The 15,910-nt window shown below is 40.3% G+C and overlaps 1 protein-coding gene across 1 annotated transcript in view; it reads right to left on the reverse strand.

Moving 5' to 3' along the window:
• Positions 1–15,910, reverse strand: part of eipr1 (EARP complex and GARP complex interacting protein 1) — an 83,652-nt gene that overhangs the window by 29,466 nt on the left and 38,276 nt on the right. Inside the window, exon 6 of the mRNA XM_049595263.1 lies at positions 3,591–3,727. Coding sequence (XP_049451220.1) covers positions 3,591–3,727 — 137 coding nt within the window. The remainder of the gene's footprint in view (positions 1–3,590; positions 3,728–15,910) is intronic.

Below are 15,910 nucleotides of genomic sequence, written 5' to 3' on the forward strand. Positions count from 1 at the left end.
TTCTGTTTTTCTATACATGAAGTTATTTCTTAATTAATTAATGTCCATATGAAAGTAAAATCTAGTTGTTTTTTTGGCGAAGCTAAATTGAAAGCTATCTACCCTGTAACTAGCAGTGACCTAGTAATGGACCAGTCACTAAAAGAAAAATGGTTAAACCCCACAAAACTTTATCTGAAATTTTAGATCTCAAAGCTGTCAAAGATAACAGTTTGATTTTAGGGAAATATGTATGAAATAATGCACAAAGGTATCTTTCAGTGCACTGTGATATCAGAGATGAGACTGTGGTCTCTGCTAACAAGCCCTGTGCTGCCGCCCCCTCCTTCCCTTTGTGCCGACGGCCAAATCAGCACTGTTGCATCTTTCAAAATAGCACAGCGGGAGGAGAACGGCCAAAATGGAGCGTGCAGGAACTCTATAATTTGTTATGGGGCTGACGGCGAGCGATATCAATGATTCAACTATCTTATCTGGGTCTGTGATACACATCTTGTAAATATATTCTCTCTCCCCCCGTCTCTCTCTCTCCTTCACCCGACACACCTCTCAATCTCTTCGCCGTGTTGCCGTTATCATTGCGATGGATAGCCGGGTGATTATTATTCCTCTAGCAGAGCCCACACGTACACGCCAGCTGACCTCACTCATCACATACCTCAGAAACACAGTAGACACAAACAAAGCACACACACACACAATGCATCGCATGCACACACACGCAGCTAGAGGTTGTGAGGTGGGTCGCTGATAACCTGCAGTTACAAGGTTAATGTGTGGTAGTACACATGCTCCATGTCAAGCAGGAACATTAGTGGTCCGTCGCCTCGCACTTTATCATGAGCTGAGGAGAAGCTTACACTTCATTAGATTCATCAACAACTACAAGCAAAGAAAACGTGTCATAAAAAGACAAGAGGAAATTCACAGAGATTCCCTATGCCAGTCAGTCCCAGCGTCTCCACAGAGAACATCATGGCAGACAGACACACACTCCTGAATGCACATTTCACATATTTTTCTGGACAAAAACAGAACTCAGAATTTGGATCAAAGCCGTAGCAATGTGCAGCTTTGTTCTTTTTTTTCTTCCTGTCTTTAATTTTGCTGCTTAAATTATAACCAAACAAAACTGCAGTGTTGATAGTATTATTCTTAAAAGAAGTAAATGTGGTAAATAAAGATTTACTGTGGGTCATAGTCAGGGCTGAGTATCATTTGTAATTTATGCCAGTAGGATACCTGACTTTTATCTCACGGCACTGAAGAATATGAAAATTATGAAAGGATTTTATTTCAACAACTTTTTTTCTATTCAACAAGCCAAACCTTCAAAATGCATCAGTGTTTAATTTTGCCTTACACAATGCAGCTTCAAAATGACTGTACTTTAATTAAATACAGCATAATTTTTTAACAATATTATCTAAGTGAGGGAATATCAAAGAATAAGTGACATAAGGATCTGAAATATATTTAATACCAGCTGTCTATCCTGTCACCAGATCCAGCCCATGCACCTTTACACGTTCAAACTAAAGATAAAAGCTATAGGTTTTTATCAATGTCAGGCATCAACAGTATATTGATTAAGTCTAAGTAAGTTTAAGTGTCTGTTCGTCTACGTACTCATGGATTAGAGAGAGGCTCATGCTTGTGACAGCGTGGGTGTTCGGCCTAGCAGTAGCATAGATTTGTAATACTGGACTGAATACTGGATGCCAAGATGGTGCCTATTCGTTCCATTGGGGTTGCTCTACTGGTGTATACGCCAAAAAAGTCTATCTTCTGGCTTCACTTTCGTGGTATGCAGCCCACCGAATATGCACAGGAAGTGTTTCTCCTGGTTGTCTTGCCCAGTTCATAGACTTTACATTGTGATAATGTCAGTTAGAGTTTTAAATTGTTTCACAAATATAAAACTTTCATGGATCAAAAATGACATAAAAAGACAGAAAGAGTCATAATTTACCTAGTTTGCAGTGTTGTGTCAAGAGTCTTACAAATGTCTCTTTTACAATGGGGAAAATGCTATTTGGGCTGCAGGGGATTTTTTTGCTGCAATACTGCAAGAGACCACTGGGAAAAATTGGCTCAAGACTGAGCGCAGTTACTGGGAGCCTGAGCAGAAGATGCAGAAAAAAAAAGTTCCCACAGGAAACAAACCTCGGACTTTCAAGTGGGAGACTGCTGTTTGTGTCCCATGTGAAAACAATAGTCAATGGAGCTGTTTTAACAGCAACAACGTTTGCTACCATAACGTAACGTCACGCAAGTGATGTGATGTTTCATTACATTAGTAACAAGCGAACTTATTTTAAGACAAGCCATGTTTTGTTACCATGCTTTTGTTGCCTTAAGCTGGGGAAGAAAACCTAAGGTCCTGTGTCCACATAACACTTTTTTTTTTTTTTTTTTGAGGGACGGCATCTTTTTTTCCAATGGAGTTCCAGCTTTTTCATGTGGCTGCTCCTAGCATTTCTTGTTGAAAATATGTCAACTTTTCAGGAAGGCGTTGGCAACGTCACTGCAACTCCTTAGGCTACTGTCTATCTAGGCTGTATAAAACTATCACAACAAAGACAGAAAAACCCATTCGTGGGAGCAGATCAGCCAGGCAGTGAATGTTGATGATGAGTGTTGTGCTTTTATCAGTGTATGTGTTAGAAGCTTGAAATTGTTTTGAGGAGAAAATAATGCAACATGTGCATCAGCCCCTCATAACACTGAAATTTAATTCATCAATTAAGGCCTGGATATGGTCCAACATCGTTGATGAAATAATGTTAGTATAGCTTTTAATTAATGAATAAGAAGCAAACAAAACATTTTGGTCAGTACCAAAAAGTACTCAGTTCACCTAGATAGATAGATAAATGACAGAGGTTTTCAGTGGCTGGATATATTGGGTTTTTCTTAAGTGTTTGCAATACATGTGCAGTAATGATGTCTATTGGAGGGACAGTGGCAAAACACATCTGCAATACTTTAATTCAGCATGATAAGTCAAATTAGATGCATATTTCTGTGTGCTGCACTGGAATATCTTGTAATTACGTGTAAACACACGCTGAAATTATTAAGCTCTGAGAGTTTCACTTACATGACTCTTACATGACTCACTTCTGTCAGATTTAAATGCAGGCTGTTGGAAAACATCCGTCTGGTTTTAAGTCAGGTGCATGTTGAAATTTGCCATGTAAAAAAAGTGCCTTAATACTGAGTGGCAAAGCTTACAGAAAACATGCCTCATGTTACTCCTTTTAAAATTTCAATCCTCAGTGCCACCAAAGCATTGCTTTCAAAGTCTTCTTTCTGGCACTGGCTTATTGTCAGCCATAGAATTATTGAACATATGTGGTTTTATCGGCTCAAGTATCTGTACTTCCTCAAATTTCCACAAAAAATATCAATACAGTGACACAGGAGGAAAGGTCTTTATAAAATTAAAAAAGGCATATGGCCATTTAAAGTATCACTGTCAAGATTTGGAGAAATGGCTCAGACATGAAATAAAAAAAACTAAAACTGTGTTTGCAAACTGTATTGAAAAATTGTTTTTCAAACCAGCCCAAGAGAGCAGCGCTCACCTCATGGTGCGAAGGTCCCAGCCTCGTATGGCCGTGTCATTCGCTGTGGCGAGCTGGCTGCAATTGTGGTGGGGGCTCCACTTGCCCGAGGTGAACTTCAGCTGACCTTTGCCCTCCAAGGTGGCGGTGCTGGAGACCTGCAGAGGACGGCAACACCTTCATTACCATCTCTGAGCAGGGACGTGAATTTCATCCAAATATCTGTGACAGGTTCAGCCAGTACGGTGCACTCAATCAGCATAATAAGGCATTATTAGAAGTCATTTTCTCTGCAGGCCACACTCAAGACTACAATCGTTCAATATGACTCTGTAGTAATATTTTGGGCATTACTGGCACACCAACTGCCTGCAGATTTACACCATGCTGAAATATATACACTCTTACTGACATAACTTCTACCTACTTTGCAATAAATGTCTCCCTCAAGATGTAATTTTGGTCTGATTCAGTTTTAGTTTTAAGACTCAATACTCATTTAAAGCTGCACTAATCAATGTATCTTATATTAACAATTGATCAAATTACTGTGTGCAGTGTGAAAGGGGTTGCTTGAAGAGAGAAACTCACAGAAAATGTAACTCAACTTTGCAGTTCTTCTCTACAGAGCTTTTAGTCCTCTTTTAGCCCATTGTTTTGCTGCTAATTCTGCTTGCATCAACCCATTTTCACCGGCAGGCAGTGGTTTTTAGAGAAAACCCCACTCTGTACTACCTGCCTGGCACAAAATTGTAGGCAAAAAAGGTTAGCTACAAGCTGGTAAACACTAGCCTGCACTCTGCGTTCATGTTTTAGCTGGAGAGGAGGTGTTCATGTTAGCCCATGTCTTTTTGGGAGAGGGGATTTTTGTGTTCTGTTTTGCCCTAACAAGTCATTGGTGGGTGACAAATCTATCACACTATCCTCACTTTCAGTTGACACCAAAGCTGTAGTAAAGGCTGTTAGGATCAGTTACCTCACAGTTTTTCTCGTAATTATGTCTTAAAGTTTTGGCTCTTTTTCTCTGACTGGAAGAAACAGAACTTTCTGAACTATTGAACTGGTCTAAGACAGGCCCTCAGAAAGTATGCAAGGCTTTGATGGCAATTTTTGTAGTGGCCAAATAGAAGAATTACATCTTGGTCTGCTAAGTGATGCCATTGGACCCAAAAAAGCTTTCCCCCATAGACTTACATAGTGAAAAAGACATCTACAAATCAGTGGATTCATTTATTTGATTGTCACAATACCGCAAAATGACTAATCTTATTATCTGGATTTGATCCGTTTGGTCCTATTGCATTTCAAAAATCTAGAAGGACTATGCGATTTAACCATTTTATCCCCGTTCAAGTCAGCAGAATGCTTAACATTGAGTTAGCCGCCTGGCCAGTAGAAGTAAGCTGCTCGGCCGGCCACAGTCTGTAGTGCACTTGCTCTATAGGCCCAACAATGTGAAAGATGCAGGAAATTTTATACCCCGGAAGTCAAGCTTTTTTGGCATCGTGTGTCACAGGGCAACTTTCATAGGAATGAATAGGGCCCCTCCTCAAACACTGCATCCAGTTCTCTTTATACATCAATTGTCTGAGATGTGAGTGGAAATTCTGGAACCAGGCTAGGTAAACACAGCGGAGCATTTAACAGCTATATATTTCCCTCAGGAGTTGGTGGAGAGCAAAACAGAGCTGAAAGACGGATTGAGAAGCAACTTCTAACGAATGTCAATGTTGCTCCGTCTCTGCTGGGTGAGTAAATTGGCAACTGTTTGCCAACAAATTATTGATATCAGATTCTTATGTGATGTCAGATGTTGTGTTTCAGCTTGCTATGCTTTCCCCAAATGGCCAAAATATCACTTAATACAGCTTTGAACTACTTGCTAAGATAGACAGCATGCAGTGATGAGACTGCATAAAAAGTGATACCACTTTCACCAGTAGTTTTAATATTTTCTAAGAATCTGCTCCGCACCTGTAGCTTAAATAAAAAAGTAGCCTCTCTCTATGCCTGCAGGGTGCTCCAACATATGGATTAGCATGTTCTGTTCTCACTCCAGTGCCCAGCAGCAAGACAGGACCTATACAGCGAGAGCCCTCCAGTGTGGGCGCTGGGAGGCAACAGCATGTTCCTATCTCCTCTGTAACCTGCTGCTCAGTCAGCAGACCTACTGACCCCAGGCTCTCCTTGGTCCCATAGCAGGGCTCTATACACTAGATTGCTCAGTTACTTATGGATCAACTGTCAAGTCAAAGATGAGCCCTTGGGGGATTCAAGACTGATGAGTGTTGAAAGCTGAATCAAAGTAGCCTGTTTAGGCTGGTTGAAAAATCATTCAAATTTATTGTAATTTCTTCGGTGTTTCAAAAGAAAAACATTTAACTGACAAAATGTCACTGGATCCAAAAATTAGAGCAGTTTAGCTGAAAGGCAGTCAGGTTAAATTGCAACATTTAAGGCTTTTCAAACAAGACGACATGCTTGTCATTGGATATTTATCAAACCTGCTTCGTATATTTCACAGGGCAACAATGAAGGTGGAATTAATCAAAGTCAAAACACTTCAAGGACTTTGAATTATAAAGCATATCACTTCATCAGGCTACTTTAAAAAATGGAATCCAATTAATTCAGCAGGCTGGCCTTGAAAATGATTATCTTTCTCTTAAACTATGATGCATCTAACAATTCTAAAAAGCAGCATCACACTGCTCCATTTTCCTCTGCTCTCTGACTAGCTGCGGGTTTTTTATCCTCATCTTTCTCTTTCTACCATTTCTCTCTCTCTCTCTCTCTCTCTCTCTCTCCCTCTCCCTCTCCCTCTCCCGTCTCTGCCTGTTGGAGCAGGGATCATCGATCGCCCCGTCACCGCACAGCTCCCTGGCACACTCTCATTATTTCAGCTAGAGAGGACAGAGGGAGAGCGAGGGAGAGAGAGACAGGCCGATAGAGCAGCAGGGAGGGAGGAAGACTGAGAAAGAAAAGCAGATAGGATAAAAGGAAGGAGAACAAAGAGGGTAAAAAAGAAGAAAATAAAGGAAAAATAAAGGAAAGGAGTGAAAAGAAAGGAGCTGAAGAAAGGTGGCAGAAGACGGGGGACAGATAAAATCAGACAAGAAGAGAAGCAGGGTTTCCTCTGTAGCCTTGATGTAAAATTCCATGACTTTTCCATGGATTTTCATGATTAAATCAGAGTGCCTTCTCCTTTTTTTCCATTTTATATGTCAGGTTATGGGTTACTGAGCATACCAATCATCACCAAATCAGATATGTTACAACTTATCTTATTAAAGGCACTTTGAAGTGGCAGTTAGAACACCTTTCCACTGCTGATATACATGTTTTTAACAATGTACTCCTCCTCACAATGGCTATCCCTACAAATCATGCATTCCCTTAAAGCTTTGGTCTACAGAAGTTAGGGCTAAAGGTGTTAATGTGACCCAATCAAACTACTTGTTAGATAGTCGAAAGGAGTCTTAAAGCCCCGACCCCCACACCTTTTGGACATCAGAATTGGGGGGAAACTACGTGTGACAATTTCTGCAACTCTACAGAACTGACAAGCTGAGAAGTGTGCCCACTTCACACAACCATTGGCCTGCTGTGTGGAGGTGAGAAAGTAAGCAGGGTACTAACTTCTCTCTCAAGCTCTCTTTTTCATTCTTTACACATCTAATTCTAGTGCTTTAATGTGTAAAACCAAGTGCTACTATGAACGCCTTATCAACAGTTATCATGATTCACTCCTCTCTATTGTGGCAGACTTTTCAGCCCAAATGCAACTGTGGCTGTTAGAACAGCTATAAACACTGACCAGAAAACTTTGTTTCAAGCACACGTCTACTTAAAGCATCACATGATGTGATTAAGCAGATGAACAGTTTGGTGGATACATCAGGGTATGAAGTAAGGTCATCTGAAGGCTCTTACACACTGACGACAACAATGGTGGAAAGTTTTGATGAAAAAACCAATAAAGAATGTTGCTGATGCTGCTATTTCTGCTCTTATGGTAAGATTAACATTTTGGTAATTCCCACAGGTGTTGCTATGTTTATGTATGTGACAAAATAGTCCAAAGTTAAAGTTTTTCTGGGGTTTGTGACTGTATCCCATGGCCTTCATTAGCAAATGGAACTTGATCAGGTGTCACATATCATATGTCACATCTCTCTGAGTAAAATAGAATATACGGGTATGAATTCTTTAGGGCTGATTGTAGGCATTACTTAGTGAGCATTGTTACTATGAACCAGAAAGTAGAGGAAAGGGGAGAAGTAGATTATTTAGATATCAACTATGCTCTTTTGAAAGGGTAACCATGTGCATTGCCAAATAACATCCAAACATCTCCTACCTATGGGGCAACCTCCAAGGCTGAAAAATGAAGCCAACGCAGAAGTACGCAGAAAAACTGCAGTTCCTCTAACGGCCACTTGAGGCTGGCTCCAAGAGTGAGTCAATCCCCATAGACTGCCATGTTAAAATGTCAAACTTTACAGCAGAAATAAACATGTTCACAGTCTGGTAGAAAGAACAGTTTTGGTCTCTAAAGCTAATTTTAACATTCATGATATTCATGATATTCATGACAGGGGTTGAATCTTTATATATGAGTGACAGGCTGTCTATGAGTCATCACCACAATCTATGAGTCAGATCCACCCGTCGCTCCGCCCTCGTCCAAATATGCTGAACTTGAGGCTTCAAAATGGGAATCTACAAACCAGTGGGTGATGTCTCTGTAGCCAGAGTTCTGCATGGGTCCACTTTAGAGAACCTGCACCCACCCGTACCCGTAAAGCTCAGTACCAGAACCGACCTGTTACCTGTCATTATGTCTAAGTCAAAGCTGCACCTGCCCACACCAGAGGAAATGTCTCTTTCACTGGCTTCACTCGATGTCACTTCACTCGATTACAGTCTATGCTCCATGATACTGCGACCCCCACATTAACAGGCTCATGCATTTTAGATTATGGCCGTGGCTAGCTGGTTGAGCAGCAGAAGTTGACAGACTTTTAACAGTGAGAGAAAACGGAGAGATTCTGAAATATCGGTACTCAGAATCATTGACACAAGAATGAAACAACCTGTGCAACATACACTGGTATCTTTTTTACAAAGCAACTCATTTGCCAAATTTGCTGATTGTCCCTGACTTCCCTAAAGAACTGATCAAGTTGCCTGACCTCCTCTTGACAGACCAGAAGCTCTGTAAACTCTATGATCAGTTAGAGGCCTGCAGGACTCTCCCTCTCTGCGGCTACCCTAGTGGTGCAACAGCAAAGCCTGAGCTTCGTGCGTCCCAGGTTCCCAGCTTTATTAAGGCACTAACCAAATTAGGGGCCCTAACAAGACAGTACACACAACACTAGGGGACGCATTCATTTAGGACGCAAGCGGCACTAATGCAAAGCTATCTGTCAAATCGCCATGCATTTATGCTTTCTCTAGACTCCGGAAGAGAGAGTGTGTGTGTGTGCGCATGTGTTTATGTGTGTGTGAGTGTGTTTGTGAGCAGATGTGCAGGACAAGGTGTGTGGGTGTGCTGTGAGCCGGTGGAGATGTTCTCACTCAATTCCACCAGCGATTCTAATTGATGAGCCATGCACATGCAGACACACACACACACACACACACACACACACACACACAAATCTTCTTTCAAACAATGCACACTGGTACGCTTATGCACATGATCCTCTCTTATATATGCATACACACACTCACGCAAACACCCACACCGAACTCACACACACGCACACTAATCTAGGCCAGGCCCTTGAGAGAGAGACACATCCACACTGCAGCTGGACACGGCTTGAGATGAACACATCACCCTCTGACAGATAGAGGGAACGGGAGAGAAGAGAGTGGGATGAAAGGAGAGAGGAGGGAGGGAGGGAAGGAGATTAGCATTCTCATCAGCACTGGAGGAATTTGTCTTGGCTGCCAAGCTCTTTCTCCTCTTTTCCATTCCCTTTCTCCTCATCAAGCCCACTCTTTCCTTATCCATATCTCCTTCTCTTCCCCTCCTAATCTCCATCTTTCCAATCAGTCGTGTCCTCCATCGCTCCCTCTTTCTACATTCTCCCTTTCTCATTATAGTACTTTCTCACCATTACTTTCTACCTCTCTCCTTCTCCCTCGATACAGGATTTAATAGCTGTGTTGTCCAGTGTTGGTGTCAGAGGATGGAATTAGCAGCGCCCACGCTGCCGTGGTCCTACATGACCTCACACTGGGGTCATGGCACAGGGGACACACACGCTCACGCACAAACAGACACTGAATTGATTACAAGCAGAAATACATGTTTAAGAGTTACAGGCATTGAATATTGGGTCATGTAATGTTGTTCCTCTAATGTTTTAAATTGTCCACCAGGTGGACTTTTGTGTCCTCATGGGGTTTGCTTTGTATGTAGCAACACTGCTGTATTCAGCTCGTCGGACAGGGTGATTTGTTCAAGTGTAAATGTGGCAGTGCGGTTGATTATGTTCCCCGCCAACTGAAGATTGCAATGTTTGTTCTGACAAAACAAAAAGTAAATTTTAGAAGTGCCGTGATTGTCGATGCTAAAGGCTCAAGATTTAAAGGCTTTAAGTCACAAAACCACAGCAGAGGCACATTCTGGACACACACAGTTGGTATCTGTAAAGTTTGGGCATTTGCTGGTTGCGGTAAATAAACACAGATTGCAAAAACAGTCTACCAGTTACATTTGCATGAACAAGAGGCGAATGTTAGCTTTGCTTTCAATCTGGATGGACCTTCAGATTCTCTCCACTTTGGACAAAACTGCTTCTAATGCTAAATGCTGATTGTTAAAGGGATACTTCAACCACAGAAATAATCATTTCTATATCAATTACTCACCCTGAGGTTGGTTGAATCCCTGAAGAAAACGTTTCTCTCGCATGCCTCCATAAACAAAGAATCCCAAAATGGAGGAAATTCTTGATGAATTGAAGCAAAAGGGGGCCTTCGTGAAGAACAACAAAACTATAACAAAACATCAGTTTATAAAGTTTCACACAACTTGTGCAGTTTACTCTAAGTCGTAAATACTATATCATAGGAAACTGGACTTGCTTGCTTTTCTTGAAGACGTTACGCCTCTCGAAAAGTCTTCAAGAAACGCAAGCAAGTCCAGTTGCCTAAGATATAGCACTTACGATTACCATGACCTGGATGACTGAGAATCTTCACAGACAAATATACTCTAAGTCTCCTTTATCCAGTTGTATGCTCAGCGCTTTGGAAATACATGCATTTTCGCTAGAATACTTACACATAAACAGTCTCATGCACAAAGTAGTGTGCCTGGGCAAACACGCAACCTGTATGCATAAGTGTTTTAAATAGTAAGGTTTTAGCAAAAGTGTTTGGGAAGAACAGAGCAAACAACTGAATAAAGGAAACTTGGATTTTACTGCATGAGCTGTGTGAGAGGTTCTAAACGGGTGTTTTGATACAGTTGTGCTGTTGTTAAACCATCTTTTACTTTGAATCATTAAGAACTGTCTCAGTTTTTCCGGATTCTTCATTTGCCTGAGGCACGTTTTCTTCGCAAATTGAACATAATGCGGGGTGAGTAACTGATATACAAAAGATCATTTTATGAGTAAAATATTTCTTTAAATTGAAATTTCGTTGGTGAGTTAAACGAAAATACCTTTGTGTTTGTGATGAAATGTCTATTTTCCATGCACATAATTACACTTTTCTGATCATTTTTTGAGGCTGTTATATCCGTTTTGCCATCTTTTGATTGCTGTTAAAGAAAGTTACTGTCAGTGAAAATCAACACTTACTGCACAGATGTTTCACTTCACGCCAAACAACAAGATTTCTGTTAAGAGCAACTAAAAGCTACAAATAACTGTGGTGAGGAAAAGTCTCTTTGCTAAAAGCTGAATTTATTCATTTTATATTGGTAAAGGTAATTCCATCTTTTTCAACGTTTATCAAGCCTTTTTTGCAACAAGCTTTTATTTGAGAGTTTACAGCATTTAGTGTATTTTCACCTTAATTTTCCTTCCATCAGATATTGTCACTGTTCCCTGCTTGCACATTGTAGTAATTCTTGGATTAGAGAAATGCTTAAATTCTTAAAGCGTTTCTTTACTTTTGCTTGTTTGATCCGCTGTGAGGGTCTTAAGGACAGAGGGATGTCGTATGCTGTAAAGCCCTGTGAGGCAAATTGTGATTTGTGATATTGGGCTTTATAAATAAAATTGATTGATTGATTGATTGATTGATTGATATCAGACAGAAGTGTCAACTCGTTACAATCCGTTTCCATCTTCAGAGTGACATTGCATCCGCCTTAACTAATATCAGAGAGGGAGGGGAATTTGATTTTCTGTAACCAACCACTAGTGACCAACATATCTACTGAATCTACTATCATCTTTAGGTTCACACTGATGTGTAGGTTGCCAACATACTTGGTTTGCTGGGTTTTAACAGTGGAGCTGAGTGAAGTAAAACAAACTAAAATGTCGGCAATATTGAAAAAACATGCCAAATTTTGAATATCCTCGATATTCTCATATATTTTGTCTACGTATGGTGGTCGCCACTGTTGTAATTACTCCTCATTGGTTCCAGCGTACTACTTGACAACAGCTTGAAAATAGCTTGAAACAGCATTAGTCCCGTCCATAGTGCTAATTTAGTCCACCTGCGGTGCTCATCACTCAACTGCGGAACTACTGTTTCATGTCATGATGCCGGACGAATCGGTCAGCTCAGTGAAGTGGGCAAATTCAAAGGTCTGAATCCTTGCAAATTTGCATTCCTTTCACTATTTTGTTGCACTACACTGGAATTTTTCTACATAATGATTCATGATTTGTTAAAGTAACATTAAGCCAAAACATGAAACATGGAACAGATATATGAATCAATGGACAAACAAATAAACAATCACATAATCATGATCCAGGTAAGTTCCAGCACAGTGCACCAATAAATAATGCAAGAGTCAACCCTTGACTCAGCTTTCCAAACCAGGTTTTCTCCTACCAAATTTCCATCTCAATATGAACATGACAGTGCAGTAACATTATGTGTAAAGATTTTTTTGTAAAATTCACGAGTGTGTGAATGAATTATGTAAAATGTGCGAATAAAAGAGCCCTGACAGGGATTCTTAAAGATGCTTATGGTACATATGTAGCCCAAAGGCAAGGGTCTATGTGTGCATGTGGCAATAAATTAAACACACTGTAAAGCAGTTCCAAAACTTTTCCTAACTTCAATGTGCCAACAGAGTTGGAAACTGTCAACACTCAGCACAGACAGAACAACGCTAGCTTGAAGCTAATATCCATAAACACTAGGCAGTAGGAACAAATGTAGCTCTTAGGCCATGTTCTGAAGAAAAAGAAATGAAAATGACAGACTGTTCCAGTTATCTTGGAACATGACGAACTTCTCCACAATTCAGTATTTACACTGCGTATTTTTCCAACTGCCTTGCAGTAATACATACAACTAACAGCTCCATCTGGTGAACAACTGAAATCACTGCGCTGTCTGTGAAACCAGAGCAATGTTAAATGACCCAAAACACAAGTCATCATTGTAATGTGAACCTTGGTTGATGTGAATGTGTATGAATAATCAATAATCAATTAATTGAGAACATCCCCAGCAGACACACACTGGCAGAGTGAGGGATTGAGAAAGAGAGGGGCGAGTGTGTGCATGCATTTATCCAAACTGCGACTAGACATTTCTCAAAGGGTCAGCTTACTGAGATCAAATTAACACACATGCCTGCACTCACATGCAAACACACACACTTGGATCTATTAGGTGTGTGACCTGGCTGCCCTTTATGTGAATCCCTCAACGAGCGCATGAATTACCAATGACCCATCTATATTCCTCTTCCCTCATGGCCTCTAATGGAGCAACACACACACACACACACACACACACACTCATGAAAGCATGCGCCTTCACACCACTACTCTATTACTTCTTCTTCACATGCACACCTGACACACACCATTATCTTGAGTCTTTAAATACATAATGGGCATTTTAATTGCAAAGCCGGCGGGTTGGAGACAGGGAATTTACAGTGAAGAGCCTCTTCACCTTGCATTAGGAAGGACACAACTACAAGTGAACTGACCAAAAGTACTTATACACTGGTAACATGGTGATCCATTTGTTTTTAGACTTTTAAAGGCCTTCATTGTGTACTTCTGTATAACAGGAATAAGAGAGTCCTGAGTATGAATGCAGTGAAAAATGATTTCAGCTGTCTGACAACAGCTTATATGTCTTGTTCCTGTTTCTTGTTATACTACCTCACATCATTTCAGATGGAAATGTACTTTTCACTCCACTACATGTATTTAACACTATGAGTTAGCAGCTACTTTTCAGATGAAGATTTGCTAATGGAAAATGATGCAGCAATATGCTGTTAATTTACATAGAAGTATGCAAAGTATCTAAAGTTGGCTCCACATTGACAGACTAATTTATTGCTGATAACAACACAATGCCTAGAAGCATTCTGTACGAGTACTTTTACTTTTGATACTTTATGTACATTCTGCTGATAAACTAATGTACTTTTACTTCAAGGTCCAGTGTGTAGGATTTAGGAGGATACTTCGGCAGAACTGGAATGTAAAATAACGTTTTCTTGAATCACCGGAATATAAGAATCATTGTGTTTTTATTACCTTAGAATGAGCCGTTTATATCTACAGAGTGGGTCATTTATGGAAATCAACATGTTCACTGCTGTATTTCTACAGTACCCCAGAACAGGTATACCAAACACTGTATATGTATTTGTAACGTGAAACTGCTTTTTCAGTGGGTTTTACCCTTTTAAATCACCGGGTCTCTTTGTTTTGGAAAGGAAGAGACCTCTGTGGATAATTCAGCTACTGGTGAAAACCTCCCGAACGTCCAGATCTCAACTTATCAGAGAAAAAAAATTCTTACACACTGAACCTTTGAGTGACATTTTAATTTCAGGGCTATGACTTTTACTAAGGTATTTCAGACGATGTTATTTCTACTTTTACTTCAATTCATTAAGAGACTGAATACTTCTACCACCATTGCTGAATGGGTGCAAATCCCTGGAGCTAGTTTCCCAAATCTCGTCGAAAGCCTTACTAGAAGTGTGGAAGCTGGATCCCTTTGAGATTAAACAGTTCCAGGAACTATGAATCCACAGGAACATAATTTGGGGATTAAACTGGAAACTAAAAAGTCTCTTTTATGCATTCCTCTTTGTATTTCCATCACATCTGAAGACTTGAAGATTAGGCAAATTAGCTCAATGACAGATAAAAAAAAAACAACTGTTGTGTTTTAAACAATTTTCTCACACAACAAAACAAGCCAGTCATGCAATGTTTTCTTGTTTTATCACTTAGAACGTGACCAAGATGAATCTATTAATCAAGTTAACTACAAATAAATGTTTTATTTCTGTCCTTCACCCTCTCGTTTGCTCAGGCTTTCAGCTCATTCACACACTCTGTCTTTCTCTTTATCTCTCTTTGTGTCTCCCATTATTTTAAACAGCCTGGTCTCACTCCCAAGGCATCATTTTGGCAAGGGCTGGGCACCAACTGGGTTCTGTGTGAGACACATAATGCTTTCAACCAACTCCAATACAAACCCATCCGTGTCATTACTTGACATTTGCACCAATGGACATTGAGCGTGTAAGTCTGCAAAGGGTGAGTAGGGGCAACAAGCACAGGACTTTTACCCAGGAAACACATGTCCATGTCTAATGTAAAACTTAAAGTCGACATTGAATTATTTTGTCATTATAGTTACGTGACTCAACTTCAACCACAATCTTTTGCTAACTCTTACCAAATAGTTTTGTTCCTAACCGCCAAAACCGTCTTAGTCACGTGAGGAGACTTGCATGACTAAACGCCGATCCTTTCTGCATTAAGATACAATGCAAAATACTGCCCCCGGATTCTGCCTGAGCATCATAATAACACAAGTAAGGACGAGATCATGTTTAAAACTAGTTGGGAAACTGACAGCATTACTTCTTTTTAACAACAACACAACAACAACACAAACTGTCTTCACTTGACTTGATATTGATACTACACTCAGTGCTTCCTAATATTTTAAATAAAGCTATACAGAGGTTGTAGCAGCCATCTGTGTTTGACTAAGTGATGTTCAGCCAAAGACACTCCAGCTCGGAAATATTGCACAGGAGCCCACGGTTTTGGAATAAGAGTCAAACTACCATGGGTATAATGTGACAGTGTTTACAGTCCTTGGCCATGCAGTGGTTTCCCTACATTTCATGT

Source organism: Epinephelus fuscoguttatus, linkage group LG14 (assembly GCF_011397635.1).
Source record: "Epinephelus fuscoguttatus linkage group LG14, E.fuscoguttatus.final_Chr_v1".
NCBI lineage: Eukaryota > Metazoa > Chordata > Actinopteri > Perciformes > Serranidae > Epinephelus > Epinephelus fuscoguttatus.